The sequence below is a fragment of the Beta vulgaris genome, chromosome 9 (genome assembly GCF_026745355.1).
Source record: "Beta vulgaris subsp. vulgaris cultivar EL10 chromosome 9, EL10.2, whole genome shotgun sequence".
NCBI classification, from domain to species: Eukaryota; Viridiplantae; Streptophyta; class Magnoliopsida; order Caryophyllales; family Amaranthaceae; genus Beta; species Beta vulgaris.
Genome location: NC_079210.1, coordinates 18,607,273 through 18,632,108, shown reverse-complemented (window position 1 = coordinate 18,632,108; position 24,836 = coordinate 18,607,273). Strand labels below are relative to the sequence as shown.

General features: G+C 36.5%; 1 protein-coding gene across 1 annotated transcript; it reads right to left on the bottom strand.

Moving 5' to 3' along the window:
- Positions 1–568: 568 nt before the first annotated feature.
- Positions 569–23,495, bottom strand: LOC104903188 (histone-lysine N-methyltransferase ATXR3). Its single transcript, XM_010691183.4, has 20 exons — positions 23,183–23,495; positions 20,694–22,981; positions 18,826–18,882; positions 16,132–17,319; positions 13,739–14,151; positions 13,087–13,641; positions 12,905–13,005; positions 10,877–11,900; positions 10,689–10,760; positions 8,040–8,150; positions 7,826–7,926; positions 4,217–4,316; positions 4,012–4,107; positions 3,400–3,567; positions 3,185–3,310; positions 3,014–3,067; positions 2,106–2,356; positions 1,919–2,027; positions 1,465–1,764; positions 569–1,047 (listed from the first exon to the last, which is right to left on the bottom strand). The coding sequence occupies exons 2-20, from the start codon at positions 22,852–22,854 to the stop codon at positions 871–873; spliced, it is 7,164 nt and encodes a 2,387-aa protein (XP_010689485.2). The 5' UTR covers positions 22,855–22,981; positions 23,183–23,495; the 3' UTR covers positions 569–870.
- Between the last annotated feature and the right edge of the window lie 1,341 nt (positions 23,496–24,836).

The following is a 24,836-nucleotide window of genomic DNA, read 5'->3' as shown; positions in this document are numbered from 1 at the left end:
CGAGTGAAGTTGAGAGGAACTGCTGTTAAGGGAACAGTGGCTCAGGAACTTGAGTTTAGGAACTCAAGGTGTGGCTCGAGTTAGAATTAGTTTGTAACAGAGTTGTTTGGCCTAATTAGTGAAATTGTTGAGTTTAAAATCCCTAGTGGTCGAGGTTGTTTCTTCTTGTTGGGCCCAAGAAGTTTTTCCTCGTAAAAGTCTCTTGTGTTCCTTTAGCTTGTTTATTCGTTTAAGTTTTAATTTCCGCAAAAAGTTACGTTTATTTCTACACCTACACTTCACAACCCCCCCTCTTATAGTGTTCCTAGGGAAATAACAGAGATGATGAATGTGGCAATTTGTTAGACATTGCAATATAAAAAGTAAATATTTAAAGGAAGTCCAAGTACATGAACCCGAGTCACGTAATAAAATGCGCATATCTACTTCTACCACCCCACTCTCATCATAAGGAATATAATGGATATAAAAATCTGTTTCCACATGGGTGACTAAAAGAAGATATAAAATGCTACACAAAACTTTCAGCGTCGCAACCACACAAGTCTATAGGTAAAACGACAAAAGATTAATCACAAGAGGAACTGCTATATCATATTAGTCTGAACATTCAGCTTCTATCGACTAAAATTATGCGTTTCATTTTTACTATACCTTACATAAAAGAGCAACGGGAAAATTTTTCTATGACCTAAATTGACTTACAAATTACAAAAGCAAAATGGAAGAAAAAGACTGTACACAAGAATGAAGATGATGACGCAGGCAGCAACAGATGATGACCACCTATGGGAGAGGCAGCTCCGAACTAATAATTGGACACCTTTCAAGAAAATAAGAATTAAATTAGCACTGTCGAACGGTCGAAGTTCACCGATCCCACATGGCCTGGAATATGGCAGGTCTATTCTTCAACCAAATCACCATTTCCCGCTCTAGTGGAGAATTATTCAATACAGCATCTAACATAGGACTACCAAAAAATTTTGAAGAACACTGGAACGACCATATCCTATCCTTAGGCCACGGTCTTTGCGGCTGCTTTTCCTGGGGAATACAAAAATAATGATATCAGATAAGCCAAGTCTTCAGATGAAAAACCTTAAAAAGAAACTTGCACAAATGTCCGCCTACACGGGTCTAAACATGAAATATAAGACCAAAACAGAATATACATGACTACAGGACCGAATAAACAAGGCTAAAGTCTGGGTCAGCAAGAAAATTGAAATCACAATCAACCTTGATCAAAGACGCTAAATTCATCAAAAGCTGAGGAGCCTTAGAGCTCGCCAGAAAGAGGGGGAATACAAATAATACAAACTTTCTGCTCATATTTCGACCAAATGACTATGACACCCAAAAATCTGAACATGAACTTATAAAAGTATTAAACATTTGACAATAATTGATTGCATGACGAAGTACTGCAGTAACTTGTAATCTAAGCAAAAGCATACTCACCATTCGAGCAAGCATAAATCTTACAGTCCTTGGACCATAAACACGCTGCCTTGAAGGCTTTTGAGCCTTGGCATAAAAGGAACCAATATCAGGCAATGACAAACAGCCCCTGCTTGCTCGCTCTAGCACGCGATCTGGGTCAGCGTTGGCCTGGTTGTGCCAATAAATCAACTGTCCTAAACAGTAATTTTCACCATAAGTCTTGCAATACTCTGTCATCCCTGACAGTTTATCAGCACACTTAGGTCCTAAATCAAGAGGGCTAATGTAAACAGGAGGTGAAGTTACAGTGTTATATTCCTGCAGATAAAGAAAATAAAAATATATTCAGCAGACATTCAAGTCATTGTTGCTCAAGAAGATCATGCTCAAAGATCCATCTAAAGAAAAAAAGAAAAAGATGATGCTCAAGATGATTTCAAAACGAAAATGTGTAACCCAGAAGTAAACTCACCCTTTTTTTGAATAAAGATTTTGTGTAAGCGTATATGTGGATCACATCAGCAGCAGCATCATGACGGCTCTTGTATGTACAAGGAAGATTGCGGACCTCATCTCTCAACCTAAGTAAAGAATTTACATGAGGATGCATATCGTAGAACAAGATTAAGAAGCATGAAAAGTAGTTGTGTGATCCTTACCATAACAAAGATCTCCTGAGGTCTTTCTCAATATTTGCAGAGTTCAAAGGATCTCGAGTGCGTATCTTAGACCTAAGGTCCTGTAGTATTCGATCATCGATGATGTGTGGAGTTATGCATTCGAGAAGTTGCTCAACCAGAGAACCTTCACCATTCCACAAGACAGAGACCATCTCCTCAGGACTAAGCTTCTGCAGCGGCGGAGGAGCTTTTTTTGGCTTTCCAAATACGCATCTTAGCACATACCTAACCTGCAAGTACATAAACCAGCATATTTGGAGCTTCTTAAAGAAAGTACCCTGATATACAACCCTCATGAACAACAAAGCAAACATCAGGAGTAAACCAAGTAATTAGCATATTTAGGAGATTTTCGGAGAAAAGACGGGCATATAATTTAAATGTGATTGGTGTACCGTATAAGATAATAGAAGTCACCCCATGATTGTGTAAATGTCACCAAATCAGTGAGTAATGCTACAGCATGAATATCTACGAGTTACCCAAAGCGCATCAAAAGTCATTGTATTAAGCAGTAAACATGTATTAAACTTACACAATACATCTTAAGCAAATAAATACAATGTAAATTGGTAAAACAGAGAGAGAGAGAGAGAGAGAGAGAGAGAGAGAGAGAGAGAGAGAGAGTAAAACTAAGAACGGAGTAAAGAGGGGGATATGGATGAGAAAAAAGATGCTCCAGGAAACTAACTGCTGTGTGCTACACATGCACATTAAGTTAATGAAACCTAAAACTCACACACGACTTCTTGATTTACATATATTCATGATTGCATACGTTACGATAAATGAGGTAACGACCTCCCTCTTACCAAATAATTGCCACCATATATATGCATGAAAGAGACTTCACAACAGAATGCTGAATTGAGAGATTTACTGCGTACCTTATCCAGTGTAAGAGCAAGATTCTGAAGTCTCTGGTTGTAGACTCCTTCCGCCTGTCCATCCAGATACAAAAACAATAAGCAATCACAGTTACTCTTTAGCTGCAAAGAGTTTCATCCTTTGATGAATTACGTGCGAAAGAGAAACAAGCAAAAGTCAAACAGGCTAACCTGCACTTCAGCATCACTCTTCTCCATCTCAAGAGATATTTCTGCACAATATTTCTTCTTCTCTTCCAAATTATGCCTCAAGATCTCCTCAGGCAACTTTGTTCTCTCAAAATTAATAAACCGTACCTACAGAAACACCACCATAAGATGGTTGGAACCACAGCAGAGAAGCCTGTCTAACAACTACCAAATTAGACGCAGCAGAGAATATATACCAGCCGAGCTGAGTATGCAATAAGCCAATCAGGCAAATCACCCAACAAGCAACTTCCTAAACCGGCCCTTCCTAAATCAATATAATCCTCTTCGGAAACCCAATTCAATTCGCATGCCTCCAGTAGCAAATGGTGCTTATCCAACAGTCCGTGCCACTCTTTGAGCACCTGATAAACATCATATAATGATCAAATACGTGAACTATCAGAATCTTCTTGAAAGACAAAATGCTCATTCTAGCATCATGAACAACTCTTTAACAGTCAGCCTTTCACCAGAATGAGATTGTACAATAAGGTGAAAGATACTTGCACATTACTGCCTTGATCCCCTAATAAATGTTCCTCAAATGACTTTCTGGGCCAATGTTTGGTAATCTGACCATTATCTTATAATAATGCATTGATTTTTTTTTTCACTTTTGTTTATGTCAAGATACTACAACTAAATTTTTAGTAATTTCCATGCACAATGCAGACTAAACATTTGCAAAGCATATACAGTAAGTCAAAACGGAACAAGGTAAATGATGGTGACAGTAATTGGAATCTGAGAGAATTCTGCTGCTCTTTCCACAATGGAGAAAATCAACAACGTTTTAATTGTTTTACCTTCTGAAATGCCCCTTCGCCTGTCAGATTCAAATAGCTTCCACGGCAAACTTGACTACCGCACAAACAAACAGAAGCTTCATATTCCTCCTTGCTCTGCAAAAGAGATCAAGATATTAGTAAGCAACACAGTCTACTGACTTTATTCTAAGTAAAAATTGAGGTGAGAGAAGAGGAAGGAAATGCAGAAGACAAACAGGTATACCTCAGTGACTGAATTATAGTCAAAGGTGACTTCCTCACCAAAACCAATTGGACGAACAGAATAGATTCCAATCTGATACTGACCGCTTACAGCAGTAACTCTGGATTTCAAACATCAAAAAGAACATACAAGCACAATCAGCACTATGTGTTCACCAAACCCCAATAAATAAGTACAGAACAAGAAATATTCAAGTTGGATGGTGGTAAACAGAGTTAATAGCATGCAGTTCTACACAAAGCAAATGAGTTTTCTGTATCCTATATGAACTATGATCTTCCACATAGTCAGTGAGGACTGGGGTTTTTGTTTCTATATAGAACCTTAATCTGTCCAAGTGAGGTTGACAACAAACCAGAAAATACATTCATACAAATGCTGTGGTTATAGCTCTTTAGAGGTGTAAAGTCACGATGCCCATATGGAGAAAAAATAATAAAATTGGAACAGGCTAATACTGCAGAAATAGAGGACATTGAAATAAACATATATGGCTAGAAAACTAGCTATGTATATGTGTGTGTTCGGAAAAGAAAGGGGGGGGGGGGGGGGGGGGTTGTATATAGGTAGGTATTTGTATATAGTATATATAAATATTAAACTGCATAAGAGAGACTTAGATAGAACAGAATGTTCAATAAGGAAGGAGAGCCTCTGACTCTAACCTTCAAGAGAGGCAAAAAAAATCAAAACAATGTGACTATTCTTATGGTGTGATTCCAACTCATTCTCAGTTCTGACCCTAAGAGGCTAAGACCCCTTCTCCCCAAATCTTGACTCTATATATATACATGCATACATGTTCATACAGAAATTTTCCGGCGTAAAGAGACAGATACAAAAGAAAAGTTGTTTAATATAGGAGATTTAAAAGTTTAATGGAGAAAATTCAATATTAACTTCCATTATGGCTTCTATGCCCTTGGGATAACTTTACTAAAAGAGAAAATATCAAGCATGATAAACAGATCAAGCACTCGCTATCCTTGGATAATCATATTGTATACAATTTTGGTCAGTACATACGGAATTATTCTCTTGCCTTATTTGGAATTCTTAGCACCCATCATGTCAGATGGGTCCCTTCACTAGTATCTATCTTTCTTTCACTCTTTAGCACCCACCATGTCAGCTTAGGCCCCTTCGCCAGCTTGTTGTGTGATATGGAACCCTATTAACTCCCCCCATGTTCTTACTATCACACTGTCTACCAAAAAACCCTACACCACCCTATTACTTGCTCAAAAAAAAGTGTCCCCAAGCTTAACTGCACAATTAAATGAGGACGGAGTGATTATGTTCTCAGACACATACAAATGCTTACACCCCAAAAAGGAGAAAAATAAATCACTTTTCAGAAGCATAGAACCTCATTTTTATGAGGCATCGCCGCACCGGAGAATCCCGTGTAAATTTTTAATTTAAGATTCGAAGTATTGTTATAGGAAGGACAATTCGGTAAGGTATGAGGATGGAAGAGTGATAGTTAGTATTTAGATGCAATTGTGAACACCAAATAGTTTCAATGCTAAAACCTCGATTGTTTCAATTGAAAATCGCACAAATTTAACTCGCGCAATGTGCATCTTAATTTCTCTTAACACTGAGAATCATGATCATACTTTATGAACTCAGCATAAGATGCATCGAATACTCCTACTAGTATTAGGGATCAATTACTGCTCCAAATCCGAAGTTTTCAATAGCCTTGTTAAACAAATGTTATGATTAAAGCCCACTTGTCAAAAACACACTTAAAAGAGTATGATAACCAAGTGATTCCTAAAAACATAATGATATGGTCCACCAAGTCCAACTAAGTTCTCATTAAACTAAGTATAACATGGAACAAAGGTAAACTTGCCATTTCAGTCCAACCCAATACCCAAAGTAACATGCCTTTTAGCTTTAGGTTCATATGACACAGCATCATAACCATGAAGCACAAGAAAAATTTGCCCAGGTGTAGTACTACCTCCAAGATTGAAGCATTAACATCTTGCTCACTTGGTTAGACCACTTAAATAGGGGTTGGTATGTGCTACATTTACAGAAACCGGTAGGCTATGAATATAGTAGTTGTGATATCAAAAAAGTATTATCCACTTCACAAACCAAAGACACTGACTAGTTTGCTTAATTCGAAGACGAATTTCACATCAAAAAGAAATGTAAGTGAAACATTCTAGGAATAGGTACACGTATATGAGTGGATTAAAATTATAGTTTCTAATAAACTAGGACCCAAAATATTGCACATGGGAACATAGCCTTACATTTCTGACACAAGTTAAAGTATGAGTTATAATAAGTTGAGGAGCTACTCAAACTCCACTTGGTTTAAATCGTAAATTCAACTTGACCTTTAACTTGGTTCACAACCTCAACATTTGGAGAAAGCACAACTTCACTCGGACAACTCGTGAGTAGTTCAATAGTTAAACATTGAAGTTCTATCTTGCTGACAGGAGAACCTCAAAACAATTTTTTTTAAAAAAAACTATTTTACATCTTTTTTGCATCATTTACAGAAATTATGGATTTGTAGATCACAACTAATAGGAGGGCCATCAAAAGCTCTCTCAACCTTCATATTGCCTAAAGCCTTAGAAACATCAGAAGATCCCTACAGAATACTTCTAATGCGTGCATTGTGCAAGAATTCACTTACGAAAACGAACATTTTAATGTTGAAATGGAACATTACAAGAATTCAGTTACAATAAAAAACATTTTACTGTTAAATTGGAACATTACCAAATCCAATTACGAAAATAAACATTTTATTGTTGGAGTAGAACATTACTAGAATTCAATTACTTAAATTGAACATATGCTTATCAAATATAGAACATATTTACTGGGAAAATATAACATATTTTTTGGTGGAAAATAAGTTTTAAAAGAACATTATTTTAAATAGACCATTTGTTTATTGAAAATAAAAACAATTCTCATGAAAAATAAAACATAATTTTCTACTGAAAAATAAGCTTAAAATGAACATTAGTTGAAATAGAACATTTGCTTAATCAAAATAGAACAATTTTTACGAAAAATAATATCTTTTTTTGGTGAAGATTGTGCTTAAAATGAACATTTGTTGCATTAGAACATTTACACATCAGAAATGGAACAAATTGAATGAGTGCATGGTGTGCACCATGCTCCTGGGAGCACAATAGAATTTTCAGAATACTTCCTCCAATTTTAATAATTGCAACCTTTTGAATTGTGTACTATTTATGTACGTACTTTGACCAGAAATTTGTGACTATTTATTATATAATTCAGATTTAAACATGTAAGATGTTGGATTTATCTCTCTATATATCTACAAGAGTTCAAGTTTTTAGTTTTAATAATTTATAATAATAGATATTAGAGATATATAATGGTCAAAGTTGTGTATTGGCAAGCTTGAAAGTCAAAATGTCGCAACTACTAAAAACGGAGGAAATATATCACAATCAATTATCAATCTTTTCAAGATCCACAGACAACTAAAACAATTACGGAAAAAGAAGATCTAGTCAAGCAACCAAGAAACTAAGCACTTTAGTTTTATAAAAGGGGGGGGTGAAAAACAAAGAAATAAAGAACACTAACTTTGCTTCACAATTAGGTCGGCATGAATGACAAATCCGACTTGCATAATTCGCCTTATGCATTGCATCAACAACGACTAAATCATAGCCATCAGCATCACCCTGCCCAAAAGGATTTAAAATTACATAGTGAAGATCCTGATGAGATCTCAGCCCCAGACGGGGTAAAGCCATAAGGGTAATATCAGCCATATACTTTCAAAATAGAGGCAAACCTTGGGCCTCTCTAGATATATGTTGTAAAACTCGGGGGCAGGTTCTTTACTATTCTTCTGGAGAGAACGGATGCCATCTTGCTTCTCAAACCATTTCCAAGCAGGGTAAACCTACAAATGTTCCAAAATACACATGATAGGGTTGAACATTTAAATAAAAGCTAGGCGTCAGCAAGACACGAATATGCTGAGTTACAAAACACATGCAAGCAAAAGCATAACACCACCACCAAGCCTGTAAATAAGGCTTTACAAAATCTAGTGTTTGTCACCTATACATATAACGTGATGCCTCGTATTAGAGATCCAAATGGAGAGAGGAATAAAAAAGTCACTTGGATAAAAAAGAGGGTATGTGGGTCATAGAAAGGAAGACAAAGTATTAATTTATTGTAAATAAGGTATGTGGGTCATAGAAGGGAAGACAAAGTATTAATTTATTCTAAAGAAGGTATGTGGGTCATAGAAAGCAGAAAACTAGTAGGACAATTCTAAAAACAAAAAGAAGTGGGTAAACTAATAAATGGCAATCCAGAAAGAAAAGTGGGTGGATCAATAAAAACTAGAGTAAAATATATGTATAAACTAATATATGCATAAACTGACATAAAAGATATATAAATTGATACGCAATATGTATAAACTTGTGAACTATATGTACATTGATATCAATAAAGTAAAAACTCATGAAATATGTATAAACCAATAAACAATATTTAAACTGATGAACAATATGAATAAACTAATATAAATTATGCATAAGCTAATTGAAAAGATACATAAAACTAACGAATAGCATGCATAAACACATAAAAATATGCATGTACTAAAAACAAATATACATAAACTGAAATGCAAGGAACTCGTCTTGGTCATTTAGAATGACTGAGACGGTCTCAGCTAAGGCAGTAAGGCCCCTTATATATATATATATATATATATATATATAATATATATATATATAATATATATATATATTATATATATATATATTATTTTATTTCATATTTTTAATGACATACCAATTATAATTTTTCGAAACATATATTAAATGTTATAATCGATTCACTATACTTATCCTAAACTCAAATATGTATTTTATAATTGGAACTCTACTTATTTTATAAAATAACGACATGACACTTAATAAGCGTGACTATGCTAAGTAGCCGCCTTTTGAATTGAATCTTAATAAGTAGTCTATCAGTGGTGCGAAGCGTTACACGCCTTTTCAGTAAGGGAGCGAAAGGTTAGACCTTAGAAAGTTAGCGAACAACGGTTCTTCTATGTAGGTATGGTGTTATCCGTAGACTCTTTTAATGTCGAGTGACTTCGTAACCTTTGCGTAGCGTAGAAGACTGAAGGCTACCACCGACGCTCTCTTATCTATTAACCGGAAAAGGCAGCAATTCCAGAGACGGTTGACCGAGCGAAAGCATCCGCCTGTCTTAGAGCAAACCGATCTTATGCATCTTCTAAGTCTAGCATGAATATGATTTGTAAAAAAGTCGGGGAGGAGAACTTCTTATACATCCCTAAATCTAGTTGGAGTAGGTTACTTTAATACATTACTATAGTAAATATTTCATCTTATACGTTACTTTATTATAGAATTGAAAAATATTATACTTCGTCCGTTCTGAAATAAGTAACACACTTCTATCAAAAAGCTCTCACATAAAATTTTGAAGTGTTTCACTTATTTCAAAATGAAGTAAAAGGGCCTTGTTTTAAAGTATTTTTTAAATACTTTCCAATTTTAGAGAAGTTGAGGAAATTCCCTCAAGGGTAGGTTTGACGTAATTCTCAAATTACCCCCACATTTGGGGAACTCCTCATATACCCGCGAACTTTGTTGGGACTCACAATAACCTTATCATACACCAAAATTGAAGTGCATTAATTTCCTAAGGTACCCTTGAAACTTAAACTTTGAAATTCAAGATTCAATAAGAGTATTTTGAGAATTAAGCTAAACCTAAGGGTACCTCAGGAAATTTCCCTAGAAGTTATAATCACTTTACTATATATTAAAGGTTTTTTATTGTAAACCAAACTTCGTTTCTTCTTATCCTAGACTTTATATATGTATTTTGTAAATTTTACTATTGGAACTCTATTTAACTATAAAAATAATGACATGACAATTAATAAGCGCGACAAATGACGTCTAATAAGGATGCCAAATGTAGCGACCTTGTGCACTAATATATATATATATATATATATATATATATATATATATATATATATATATATATATATATATATATATATATATATATATATATATGGGCAAGACCACATGATAATGCTCCTTACATGAGAAATGAAAATGAATCTCAACCACACGATTGAATTAGAATTACAACACTTGTTCATTAGAGTTATATCCCCCTAAATAATTTTGAACCCAAAAAATTTATTGTTTATCTAATATTCTTTTTTTGTACTTACATCGTTTTCATTAGAGTTAAATCACTTATTCATAAGAGTTATAGCGCGTAAAATTTATTCTCATGTAAGTATGTACTCTCATATGAACTCACTTCTATCTATATATATATAGTAGACTCAATGGAAATATCCCAATAATTATGATTTTGCATAGCCCAATAATAGAAATTGGCAAGAAAATGAAGAACATACCTCCCCAAGGAATTCAACGACAAAATCGTCTTCAGTGAAACCATCTTCTTTGTTGCATACAACACCAAGCCCCTGATCAACAGTAATTCAGCGCAAGAGTGTAATCCCAGTAAATAAGAAGCCAGCTACTATAAGGAATGGAAGATAAACACAAAAAGTAGAAGTGAACAGAAAATCATGAAAAGTACCTTTCTATAAGCAACATAATTATCCTCAGGGCGACTGTCAATGGCTTGAAGAATAGCCTCACACAGCTTTAGATTTCTCGTATTATTATCTTGCTTAGCTATTCCTAGAATTTCCTCTATGACAGGTTTCAAGGGGTACGTCATGGGCGTACTTCCACTGCCTGTGTACTGCCTAACTTGTTTATTCAGTACCCTAAGGATCATCTCTTCAACGAAAACATGCTTTTCTGTGATGGTCCAATCCACATCCTCAGGCATAGAATCAAGTAGAAGATTGTGTGTATAAGGATCAACGCCGTACACCTCTTGTTCTATGACTTCTTGTCCGAGCTGTTTTCGTGGTTTATATTCTTTAACTTCAGGAATCTCCATATCCACCTCATCAGAGCCATTTTTCTGAGCTTTAACTTTATCCTCATAATCGTCAGGCAATGAAACCTGCATCTTCCGCTGCACTTCATCCTCATCAGCTACAATAACATATCGGTCAATAACTTCATATTTCCGTGTCACAGGAGGTACAAGACTGGCCTTTGTCATACGAGCACCCCATTCGCGGTCCTCAGGAGTCAAATCAAAAACCTCCTCTGCGGCAAAATATTCCTCTTTTGACTCGAAAGTAACAGCTGACCGGACATCTGAATCACTTTCAGTGTCTGAGACACTTCCAGTATCACTTCCACCATCATCTGACGATAACTCAAACTCATCAGATGATTCACCTTCCAAGTCTTTCTTCTTATTCATTCTTGAAAGGTTCTTTCTCATCTCCCGGTCAGATGAGCATTCCAAATAATCAAGACCCCCGTTACCGAAGGATGTACCATTGGCCCGACTCGTGTATTTTTTCTCAATGACTGTTTTAGACTTTTTTAACCCAGAGGACCCACTGGTTTCATCTCTCTGTTTCTTCACCATCTCATCTCTATCAAAAGCTGAAAAGGTCTCATCAAGACGTGTTCCAAGTTTGATAAACAGAGGAATCACATGCTCCATGTCACCTCCATCTCCTCGCTTTTGTATTCTGTATTTTTCACAGCTTGTTAGAAAAATCACAAGCCAGAAAATGCAAAAACAAAGAAACATCAACAACCAGAGATGACAGATCCTCAGTAGGGCTTTGGACAAATTACATAATACAATCAGGAGATGAATTGAATTTCGTGAGACAAATCTAATGACATTCTCCAGTGGATCTTAAAAAGAGAAGTCACAAGCTACAAACCAGCTTTATGAAAAGATATGTGACAATATACCAACTACAATCTCGGAAGCCTAAGCAATAAAAACACGCAAACTGTAGTAGTTCCTTTTTTGCTAGATCATCAAACAGACTCCTCCTCCGCCCCCCCCCCCAACCATGGTCAAGATAAAAGCTTTATAAAATGCACACACAGGATCAAAAAATAAAAGCATCAGCATCACCAAATTCACAGTTACTTTTGGACTTTCAATATGTGGACTATGATATACGGTCAATAATGTTTTGGTAGTAATTGAAGTCGTTAATTCACTTGAAATTATTAGTGTCCTTAAAAGAAAAATCAAAACCTTGAGCTGGTCTTTTTGACATTAACTTCCTTCTCTGGAAAAAGGTGTCACATATACAGGGCCCACAGAAACTTAAAATGTTCTAAGACAATTGTGACGTGACTTTTTAACTTTTAGTCCTCAACCACCAGGCTAACATCCCTCGGGAAACTACGAAAAGGAGAACTTCGAACAAAAAATACAGATACCAAGCTATGGTCAAAGTATCCGAGAACAGCCACTCTTATCCAGGAAAGATGGTCGCAGACATAACCGGCAGTATAGCACCTGTGCTCTCTTAATGGTTCTTCTTCCACAGGTATATATTGGCCACAGTTTCCCACTTTCCCTAGCCTCTCTTAGGCTAACAAATGCTACTGTTGGGCTGTTTGACTGTTACACTTGATTTTCACATATATACAGATTGGTATTGATACGGAAGACAAGAACAAAGCGTATGGACCAAAAACAGTGAAACAAGAGAGAGAAAAAGATTACTTTATCGCCTCCCTGCACATCTTAATGATATCTTGTTTAGCAGAGGTCAACCCACGACGAGCATAATAACCACTCTTAACTCTGTTCTCAATTTCTGCAACCTACAGAAAGAAATGTGAGTTCCTGTAGGACACCTAATTCAAGGAAAAGAGACTAGAAAATTAAGAATAGCTTGTAATAACCTTCAGCACAAAGTAGTCAGACGAGTTCCCCTTCATTATATCCTTTAAGCTAAGCACAAGAAACTCCTCCATTCTTCGGTACCCATTTCCAGCCTTCTTCATTGCCAAATGTTTCATACGGGCATCACGGGCAAGAACTGATGCAGATTTCCGAGCATCAAGTAGTTTTGTACGCTTATATAGGTTCTGCCTAAATGCTTGATTAGCGGCACCTCTTTTCTCCACCATATCAAAGTAATCTTTTAGCCCACTGGACTCCTCCATATAACTCCCATGACCTAATTTAGAAACCGACAGAGATTGCTCAGGCATCTGTTTCAAACTCCTCATCTTCAAATTTGTTTCCTCCACAGTTCTCATCCCATGTGAACTTCGCCCTTCAACCCAGTTTACATGGGGAAATTTAATTATTAGCTCCTCAAACTGACTGCAGCCTCTTATGTCAACACAGGATATAAGAGAAAAGGACGACAGAATCTCCTCAAGCACAGTAGAGGTAACATTGATACAACCATCTAGAACCAACACCTTAATCATTTGCCTATTATACCCACTCTGCATCAGAAGTTCATAAAAGAAACACAAAGTTAAGAGCACAAACAGAGATTCAAGCACAATCATAAAGTAGTAAATATAGGTACAGAAGACCCACCATAACATTCCCAACAATAGAGTCAGAGCACTTGGAACCCATAGTTGACAAATCGACCCGTACAGTCACATTTTTGTAGAAACCAACAGCAGCTCGCCAGTGCTTGCAAGTTGTAGAAGCAAACACTAAAGATTTGATATCAGTTCTGAGAAAATGAAAAATCCGAGCCAAAATGTGACCATCGAGTAGACCCCAACTCCCAACCTCAGTTTTATGACAATTATTATCTTCTTTGCAAAACGCAACATTGCTACATAAGTCCTCAAATGAAGGCTCTCTGCACGAAAGAGCTGGTACGCCTTCGATCATTTCATAATCTTCATCAACTCCATCAATTAGTGTCCTACATCTTTTTTTAGTATGCATGTCTTCTTCAGGAAGCATAGATACTTCATTCTCTGAGAAAGCCAGACCTGAAAAGAGGAAACAGCAGTTAACATAAATTATAAACCCATGGAAACGTAATTCAAGTGAAAGAATTTAAAGGCCTGCTACGACGTAGAATATATCTTTGATTCAACATGTATACCTGAACCCACCAATTTAAATTATACTCTCTCCGTTTACAAAAAATTGTTACACTTCACTTTGGGGAAGAACAATGACAATTCTAAAAAAAAAAGCATGAAGAAGTACAACAAAAGCAAATCTGATTTTGAGAAATGTAAAAGAACCAGTAAAATATTGGAGAAAGAGAAAAGTATGGGGTAGACAAGTTTTTTTGGGTGGATTTATAAATTGGGTGGTGGGGCATATGAGGTAAGAAAAGAGTTGATGTGACATGCTACCATTTAAAGATAAAGTGAAAGTGTAGCAATTAAATAGAAACGGTCTAAAAAGGAAAGCGTAACAATTATTTGTAAACGGAGGTAGTATTCGCCAATGCCTTAAGCAAGTAGCATATTTTCAACAAGGAAAGGACATAATTGCGAGCAGCAGGAGTCCCTAGAAAAACATATCTATTCCCTCAATCCTAAAAACAATTATCATTCTGTTCCAGCCCTTTATAATTAAAAACCTCACAATTCTACTAAAAAACCCTTTATATGTATTGGAATTTAAAACATGAGTACACACTTAAACCTCACCATATCTCAATCCTACTAAGGGCAAATTGGAAAGACAATCAGAAACTATTATTATCAGGAAATTCAACACTTATCTGCACATCAGAAAATAATGCACGTGACTGCATTTCGAAATGAAGGGAGTATACCATAGATTGAACTCTTTACATACTATGTAACATGATTTTATGAATTATTTCAAAAATGGCAATATAGTGAAGAGACAAGTTTGTGAAAGGACATATAAAACAAGCACACACAGAGAGACTACCAAAAAAAATATGTATGTATATGTATACAAATGCATAAAAGTATATTTCACTATACGTATTTCAAATATATGTCATATATAAGATCTGGTTCTCTTTTATTCAACCCTACGCCCTCCAAAATAGCTGGTTTTTCATGGAAACCTATGCATGGAAAACCATAGGAACTACCAAACTAGACTTGTCCAATGAGTGACATAGGTCAGATTTTAGATCATATAAGTGCTTCAGCAGAGATCAGTTTTCGGGGTAAACAGCTTTTAAGTTTACTATTCAGAATGTTTCAGGTCAAAGATTTGTGCCAAGACCTTATATTTTCCAGCAGGTCCTAATTGGTGCTTTGACTTGACTTGTAAATGCCAAGTCCATTAGGCAACGGAAAACCAGGGGACCGCTTGAAGGCCGCGTTCCCTGTATATGTAATATTCCGTCTCGGTGGGTACTTGATTGTATCCAATCTCTATCAACGAGAATTATGTTTTCTCAACCAAAGTATCTAATTTGTAAATTATGACTATTTTTTAATACGTGCCTGTGTCAATTGTGAACAGTGAAATAAGTACCTACTTGGACTCATTTCCTCTATAAAATTTTGGGCAGACTGGTGTTACAATTTGTGGTAGTGCAGCAATTTTTGTAAATATTTCCTAACTTTTTCTAGCAAAAAATTTAATTTTTTGAAGTATTCGCCCCACGCCCATACCTTTAGTTTTAGCAGTTTGGCTTTCTAGTGCCTGTCATTGTTTAGACTCCTGCTCCAGCCTCTGTGCATACTAGCTAATAGGAACCAACCTAGAAGCTACAAACTTCAGTACAAAGATATGAGTTCCTAACCCTGCTTTGAACATTTAATCTACCAGATCTCAACTTCTATTATAATATTTAACAAATCTAACAGAAGCACATGTCAACACATATATCAGGACTCCTGTGCGGAAAATAGTTAGACCTAGTAACAGCAATTTAAAATTTTCTCCAGAGCAGTTTCCACATCTAAGCAAGCATGAACAGAACATCAGATGAGGACAAATGGAATTTTGAGTAACGAAGAGCATACCCATGGGTGCCTTTTGCACATAGATTGAACTTCTATGCTTCTCCATTTCCTTCCTTGGCTGTCTAGAATTAATCCATGGATCTAGGACCTCATTTATAGCAGCAGCGAACTCACGACTCTTGTAGGATTTCATAACTAGTTCATGAAGCTTCCCTAGTGTATAACCAATGAAGTGGGGATGCAAGTGATGGAATGAACTGGAAATTGAACTGCTACCACCATGCACAGAAGGTGTTTCAGATAATTCACCAACAGGTACAATATTATCTCCGACGAGTTTGCCACCATTCTCAGAGGCCTTTATTACAGATGTAACTGGAACCCAGACTTTGTCTATTTTGCGGAACACACTGCTTTGCTTCTTCAAAGAACCTTCATCCACTAACTTAAGCAGCACAGAGCATGAAAATGGCCCCCTTTCATGCCCTGTGCCATCAAGGTAATACCATTCACCTAGGTGCAACTGTAAGTCATTCACTGTGCAGAGCCGGTCTTTTGGTTTACTAATAATACTAGGTTTCCACGACTCTTCAGAGTTTTGTTCCTTGAAGCTTTTGGAATGAAAAGCATCTTCTTCAGATGATTTTTTCACATCATTGGACAAAGAGTAATGCTTAGTGCCCTTCAAAGAGTATTTCTCTTTTCCTCTTGGTTTCAACCTAGTGTCGGAGACAGATGAACCATGATCTTTAACAACACATGCATTGATTCTGATCACTGGCATCATACTTCCTTTAACCCCTCTTACAACAACAGGTTTTGCTTGACCTTGTTTGTTGACAATACTGGAATCATTCCTCTCATCAGGACAGGAAAATGCCCATGATGGAAGATCAAGCCTCTTGCTTTGACAAGGGTAGTACAAGTCATCTTTCCTTGGCCATCGCGGGTCCTCATACCCAGATTTTGACATCTGACAGAGAGGGTAACCATCATTAAGCACTATTTTTTTCCTGAAAAATTTGTCTTGAACAGCTTCTTCATTTCGTTGCCAGTCCCCACCTTTACATGACCATCGGCCAGAAAACCATTCAGTATATTCATTCAAGAGAAAAGAACATTCCTTATCAAGGCCAGCAGTAGATGTGCATTCAGAGTCCTTTAGTGTAGTCTCCAGATATCTTGACATATCCTCCTCTTGACTCTGCTCAAAAGGTTCTTGACTGCCTGAATGATCTTGCATAAAACCTGTATGGTGGATAAAAAACTTGAAGTCAAATAAACTAATTATAAAACCTTCACATTTCAGTTACATAAAGTTAGCAAAACATTTTATCCTGATTAACATTTTATAAATCCATATCCACTTTCTAGCTACGCAGCATAGAGGGTAAACAATAGTTACAATAATAAAGCATGCGATAACATCCCAAGAGACTTGCATATTCAATAAGCCATCTTAACATTATTGCATACAACTGAGTACTCTTAGTTTTTATCAAAAGAGCAGTCCTATAAAAGGCTAATACTCCTAATTTCCTAAATTCTAACATGAAGTTTACAGTAGACAATTATACACTACACTTTAAAACGGAAAGAATGATATGGTATCTGCACATGTAGTGAGCAAATTTCAAGGACAAGGAAGAAATTAGTTCCCTGTTTAAGAAGCGTCTACATTATGGAAGAGCTGTTTATACATGTCGATACAAAAGGCAGAAAAAAGACATACGGTGGCCTGAAAGGTGAGTATAAGCATCATACATTGACCATAAGATCAGAGTGCAACCATTGTGTCATAAAATATCATTTCTCCAAGAGAAAGCTGACAAATGCTAGCATCAGCATCTACACTATGTTAGTGGCCACAATACTCTGTACATCTGAGTGTTTCTACAAATCAGCATGCTATTGCCGAAAATTTTTAATTTCTTTGACACTTTGTGCCACATTGAAGACATGTCCAGTTACATCATGTAAGTATGATACGACACTTGTAGGTGACTAAAACCTAAAAGAGAGGGAGGGGGCACACTCTAATGGTAATGTTTATCTAGAAGTTCCACAATCAAAATTTTTAAAAAACCTAATGCCAGCTCCAAAAAGATTTTCTCCACAATAGCGATCACCATACAAGATAATACTCATATATCTGTCTTAAGATTTTCTTAGTCCATATTAATTATTACCAAATTCATTGCACCTTAACAATAAAAGAGGACATTGAAGTAAAACTATATAGAGAATGGAGAAATACCAAATTTATCTGATTTACAGCTCAGTTATCTAGTCTTCTAAACTAATAAGTTTCCTGCATACAACAATACACGACACTTCAGCTAAAGCTAACTGTATTTACACTTCACAGCACTTCCTGGATTATTTAATTTTCGTTCAATCAGCACACACCTTTGGGATATTCCTCAGGTATAATTTTTATGTCATTAATCAACAAGATCCAAAATTTGAACCATGGGATAAACAGGACAGCTATTGCCTGATCTCTTTGGCAAGCCGTATGATGGCCCAAATTAGCGAATTACCATAATACTATCCAGAAGGAAACAAGGGAATACAGGGAGTTCAGGAAAGAATAATCAGCACATTTCAGTAATTAAGCAAATAACACAGTACAATAAACTACATGAAGTATAAACATCTACCAAAACATAGGAAGGAAAGAAACAAAGAGAGCCGGATTTCACCAAAAAAATCCTGAAACGGTATTAGCCAACTAGGGAAAATGAAACGTACCTTCCGATATTCCAAATCTCTCCCACTCTGAATGATCAAATGTCATTTGCAGTACTTCTGCGCAACAATTTAGCAGCACCAAATTAAATATCTAGACATTGAAACTTAAGAGAAACAACAACAAGAATGATGATGATGATAAAAAAAATTAGCAATATAAAAATGTCAAAGATCACCTTAAGATAGGCTGCTTTTAAGGAAATCAACATTTCTGAATTTTTCACGGCAACCACATTTATTGGTCATACCATACTTGTCAAGATGCCTAAGCCACCAAAATATACCATTCACTCTGTGACTATGTTTCGAGTTTACAGTGATTTTTTCTTGCTTTTTTTTTTCTTTTACCACAATTAATACCAATTTACTGAATATCATTTCACTACCCACGTGAAAAATGAAAAGAATCAACTAAGGCTCATAAAATGGTTCATGAACTTATCACATGATGCATAAGAGTTCTTTGGGGATCTAACATGATGTGGTCTCATGAATTGATTGATAAAGGTGGTTTAGTTAAACAACAAAATTAAGAATCAAAAATAGCCCATCTTAACTGGGTTTTAGACTAGCGGTGCAAATGAGTTGATATGTTTGTGAACTACTGGAAACAAGCTCGGTCAAAACTCATTTGTTAAGTTAATAAACAACAGTGAACACAAATATGAAATTCCTTAACTAGAAATGTGGTTTGAATAACTTCATGTCCGACTTGACAATGTTAGCAAACAACTCTTTTGAGTTTGTTTATAAGATTATTCATGACCAAAAAGATAATTTGTTCAACTCAAAAATTATAAAATTTACTTTAATTCAGCTGTTTATCTTTCACCAGAAATCAAACTCTTAAAAAGTGGAACCTATCTGTCAAATCAATTTACAAATAAAGATATATACATAACTCTTTTTCTATGGGATGATCGACAAGAACATTGGTTCTTTAAATGAAGGGATAAGATCCTCAAATATATCCTCATTCCAAGAAATAACTCAAGAACCAGGCTTAATTTTAGTTCATTCGAACTCAAAATACAAAAAAATGGCAAATAAAACTAGAACAAGCTGTAGTCAAACAAGAATTTTAAAAGCAAACAATTCTCATCAAATCTTTGCTCGATTTGACTCATCTCGTTTGGCCTTATTTCAGACACTTTACTCATAAGGCATAATAAAAAGATAAGAAAAAAAAAATTGACAAATTTTTTAAAAAGACACGTGTAGGGCGAGCTCATATGCAAACACTATCTTGTTTGAGAATACATCTAGATCGTTCGATGACAAAAATCTACGGGTTGTAATTTGGCATGTCTCGTTTGAGGCGCAAAAATATGAATGACTGCAAAACCAATCCATGTAAAAACTCAAGAAAAGTAATTGGCAAATTTTCAATTCAAAACCCTGTGATACAGACTTGGAATATAGAACTTGGCTTTCAATGGCAGTTCCAAATAAGAGCATATAAACTAGAGCTGACAGGGGGCTATTCTTTCAGGTGACCAGTGCTGGTGCTTCCCGTGGTCCAGGGCTGTCCCATTTTCTTCTGTTTGAAATTGAAGCAGGGAGAAAGAGAGAAGGCCACGTGACCACTGGTGATGACAGCTCCATAACTGCCGGGTGGGGTCAACACGTCAGTAACAATAAGTGACAACTCTGAATGGCCAGACCACGGTGTTATGAAGAATGAGGAAAGGATGTGAAGTGACAGAGAGCCAAGAGGGAGAGATTGAGAGCACTAAGGGACTAATTTGACCGTGGATCTTGAGATTAGTTCTCAAATAAAAGAGGTCATTTTAAATGAGTCCTTTACACCACGCATACATCTATACTAAAATCTGCCATCAGAAACAAATAAGCAATCAGATATTTACCTCCAACAATTTCGAGTTCCTTTCCAGGTAACACAGTGAAGCCATCTAAGAGAGCACCAACTCTTACATCGATGCCACGATCATCAAGAAGGTCATCGTCACCCGTCACACCCAGAACAGAAGAGTCTAAGCTCTCGATACCAACCTGGTCCACAGAATGCTCTGCATCTACAACATCCGCGAGCAGATTTCCAGGAGCCTCAGGAGGGCTCACCAGCTGGGTAACCGTCTCTGAAAAAATGGTTGTAAAATTAGCAGTTACAACTGGTGAAGCTGCATTTTCAACAGTCTCCCACCTGTCGCTGTCAGAGTGCTTAACCAGGTGATCAGACATAAGTATTCCTTCTTCTATAAGTGCTTTTAAGTCGCATAATCTAGAAGGACCACGCTCCTCCCCAAGATGATCAAGGTAGTACCACTTCCCTGGGTTCACAGTAGCCACACATGGGACATGTGGTGGTGTGTCACATATATCCATGTCTTCTTCCATTGATGGCAATTCTTCAATAGTTCCATCAACCAGTAACTGCTGTTCCTTGTCCTCCAAGCAAGGACCTTGGTACTCATCTTTAACATGCGTCTCATGCGAGATGCCTTTGTCAACTGCTCCATTCTGCATATCATTTATAACTAGAGGGTCTTTAGCTGAGATTGTTGAAACTTTATCATTACGAATAATCTCAGTCGGCTTTTTTTCCTGTACCCTATCATCCTGATTAGTCTCAGCGACTTCACTCCTGCTAGTTTGGCGATTATTAAATGGCCTAATGCGATCATGGGGGGAACCCGAGTAACTTGGAGACTTTTCCTGACGTTCATATACCCTAACCCGGTCACTAGGAGACTTCTCTACATAGCTGGGGCTTCTATTTCTATTCTCATGGCGATGACCACGATAACATGGAGACCTCTCGTGACGAGCAGGAGTGCGATCCCTATGATCATGATGCCGGCCTCTCTCATGTGGAGACCTCTCAGAATAACTAGGGCTACGCCTCTGCCTGTCATAAACCGCTCTAGTAGATGCATTGTCATAATGGCGCGATGAAAGCCTATCAGAAACAGCTCTGGATGGATTTGAAATTCTAAATGACTTATCAGCAGACTGACGCATATAATGCTCTGAATTTGATAATCTTCTGCTTTTTGAACTAACATAATCTCCATGATCATCATAGAGCTTACGATCGCTGCTTTCTGAGTCAGTGCCATGCCGTTTCATTCTTGCACCAGATGAGTGTTCTCTTCCTTGGCTCCTACCATGGCTGTACTCGTTCTTATAGTTCAACTCATCCATAATTTTTGCACTCATTTTCGGGTAGCTCCTTTCTTGGTTGACTTCCCACCTTGCAGTTCTCTTCAAGTAACGATTATTTGCACTTCTACTGAAATCTCTGACTGGAGATACATCCTCAGCTGAATACCTCATAGAAGGTGGCGTCCAGTCACGTTCATACCTCCGTTCTCGCTCTCTACTTGAATCATGCCTTCGGCCTTTGGAGTAACCGTACTCTTCCCTGTAAGCATCTCCTTTATGCCATCTTTCGGGAATAAATTCACCTTTCTCAACTTCATCTTTAGACCCTCTCCACGAACCAAATTCTGCCTTCTCATACTCCCCTTTCCTGTACTTCTCTGGAGTTCGATCCCTTCTCTGAACAAGGTCACCCCGCAATCTGCCTGAGCTGCATTCATGCCTCTCCGCCTCTCCCTTTCTCCATTTGGCCGGAGAAATCTCCCCTCTATCCCCTTCATCTTTCCTCCACTTACCAGTAGAAATTCCACCTTTTTCAGTTTCAGTCTTGTATGATTTATCAGGCATCAATTCGCCATTCTCCGCCTCATTTTTCGGAGATTTTAGCGTGCCCAACTCCCCTTCTTCAACCTCTTCTTTCTGCAACTTGTCACCTTCAACTGTCCCATTTTCGACTTCCCCACTGCTCTTCACTTTCTCAGATATCAGTTCTTTCTTCTCTGGCTCTTCCTTCTTGAAGAAAGCATCTCTCTTCAGTTTCATTCTTTTAGTTGTAGTTCTCTTGATCGATTTCGTCTCCAACTTTCCATTGCTATTACTACTACCACCCCCGCAAAATGTCTCAGAACCTGGAAACTTCTCCATAATTGGCTGCAAAGACACGCATGCAACACCCCCATCGCCCATGGAACTGCAGAGCTTTACGCCTGTGTGTTGTCGAACCCTAATTCTCCCCTTTGCCGGGGCTATTGATGCTCATACTGCAATTGCTTCCTCCTTCGCGAATCCTCGTTCCGCTACCAATGCCAAAACCCTAATTTCAACAATTTCAGAAGAAAAACACAAACTGTAAGTCAACAAAAATAATCCCAATGTAGGGTTCCGCAAAACTCAATTACTGCAGAACAACTCCAACTAATGAAATCACGAAGAAAGAATTCAAACGAAGCAATTTCAGAAAATCAAAACCCTAAAATCCCCAAATCTGAGAAACGAAGAGAATCTCAAAACTTACAGGTGTTACAGATCAAAATAGAGCGAAGAATACAACTTCTTGAATGCGAAGCAAGCACAGATCGAGAAACGTTTCAGAGATAGAGCTGGAAACCCTTTTTTGCCTGAGAATTCTTTCTCTCTCCTTTTCTACGCTTCGCGCTCTGTTTTCTCTCTCTCTTTCGTTTTACTACTTTTCCTGTCCGAAAGATGGGAGAAAATAGAAACACCTTCGTGCAATTTTATCTTTTTAATTTCTTCTCCAAGTTTTTACCCTCCCGATCTTTGGTCCTTCCGATTTTTATAAGTATTCTCTTAAATATGATTAAATCGCATCAAAATACTGTACGAAAACGAATTACATCCTTCATAGATACAGTATGCATACAGCTTCGTGAACAGGAGTAGTTAATCTTAAAAATAAAATAAAAAAAGTCAAAAGTCAAGCTTTACACCATAAAACAAGTTAATATTTTGATTATTATTGAATAAAGGCATGTTTGACAAAACTAGCGGTTCTAGTAGCTGTTAGCGAATGTAATAGTGGTAGATGTTGGGGATAGTTGCTAATTGTCTATTCGTAGCTGTCAGCGAATCAACAATTAAATTAGTTGTTTAATTAGGAGTGTTTGGCCAAAGTAGCGGTTGGAATTGTAAAAGACAATAAATGACATTTATTCTAATATGAAATGAACTAAAATAACTTCATATGTTCGTTCAATAGTTAAATTCAATATTTATTTTTTCAAAGAAGTTACAAAAAAAGGAGTATACGACTTTTTAGTTGCTCAAAAAATGTATAAATCTAAGAAAATATTCAACCCTCAAAAAAAATTATATTACCAGTTTTAACTAAAATACTTGTAAAATATATTATCTTCAATATAAGTATTTAAATTACATCTCTACTGTTGTAAAACAAACATTGAATTGCCATAAAATAAAACAATTAATAAACAATAAAAGGAAAAAAAAAAAACATTGGATTATAATTCTACCTTATGCTATTGTATATTATTTATTTGCTACACTGCTGCCTTTAAATCTCATACGTTAGTAACGTTCCACAACCGCTACTCATAATCTACTCCAACTGCTACCCGCTACTACAACCACTACCTTACCAAACACTCATAATTTTCTTAAGTAGTGTTTCATTCTTGTCCAACCGCTAACCGCTACCTCAAACGCTAGTGTCAATCAGGGCCTAAGTTAACCTTTAATATCAATTTGTTTTTTTTAAAGTCCCTCTCTAGGGTTCCTGTAATAGCCCTGTTTTAAGCGCGTTTATTTAAACGTTAAATATAATTATTAAGTTAATTATGTTGCGAAATTTATTATTTTCTTTGAGTTGTGGAGTTATTATTATTATTATTATTATTATTATTATTATTATTATTATTATTATTATTATTTTATTATTGGATGATGATTTTGGAATGAAGAACCATTCGGGATTATGAAGGAGATTATGTTGGTGGAATCTGAATCGCAGTTTAGTTAACTTTTATGTTCGGTAAAATAATTTACTCATGCCCATGTGTGTGTGGATCTATGTTTTTAATACTTAAGTTCGTACTATGGGCATAGATATGAATGTGATGATGAAATGTCATTGATTGATTATGAATACGCAACTATTTTGCTGCCTTAGTTTATGAACTGAAAATAGAAAG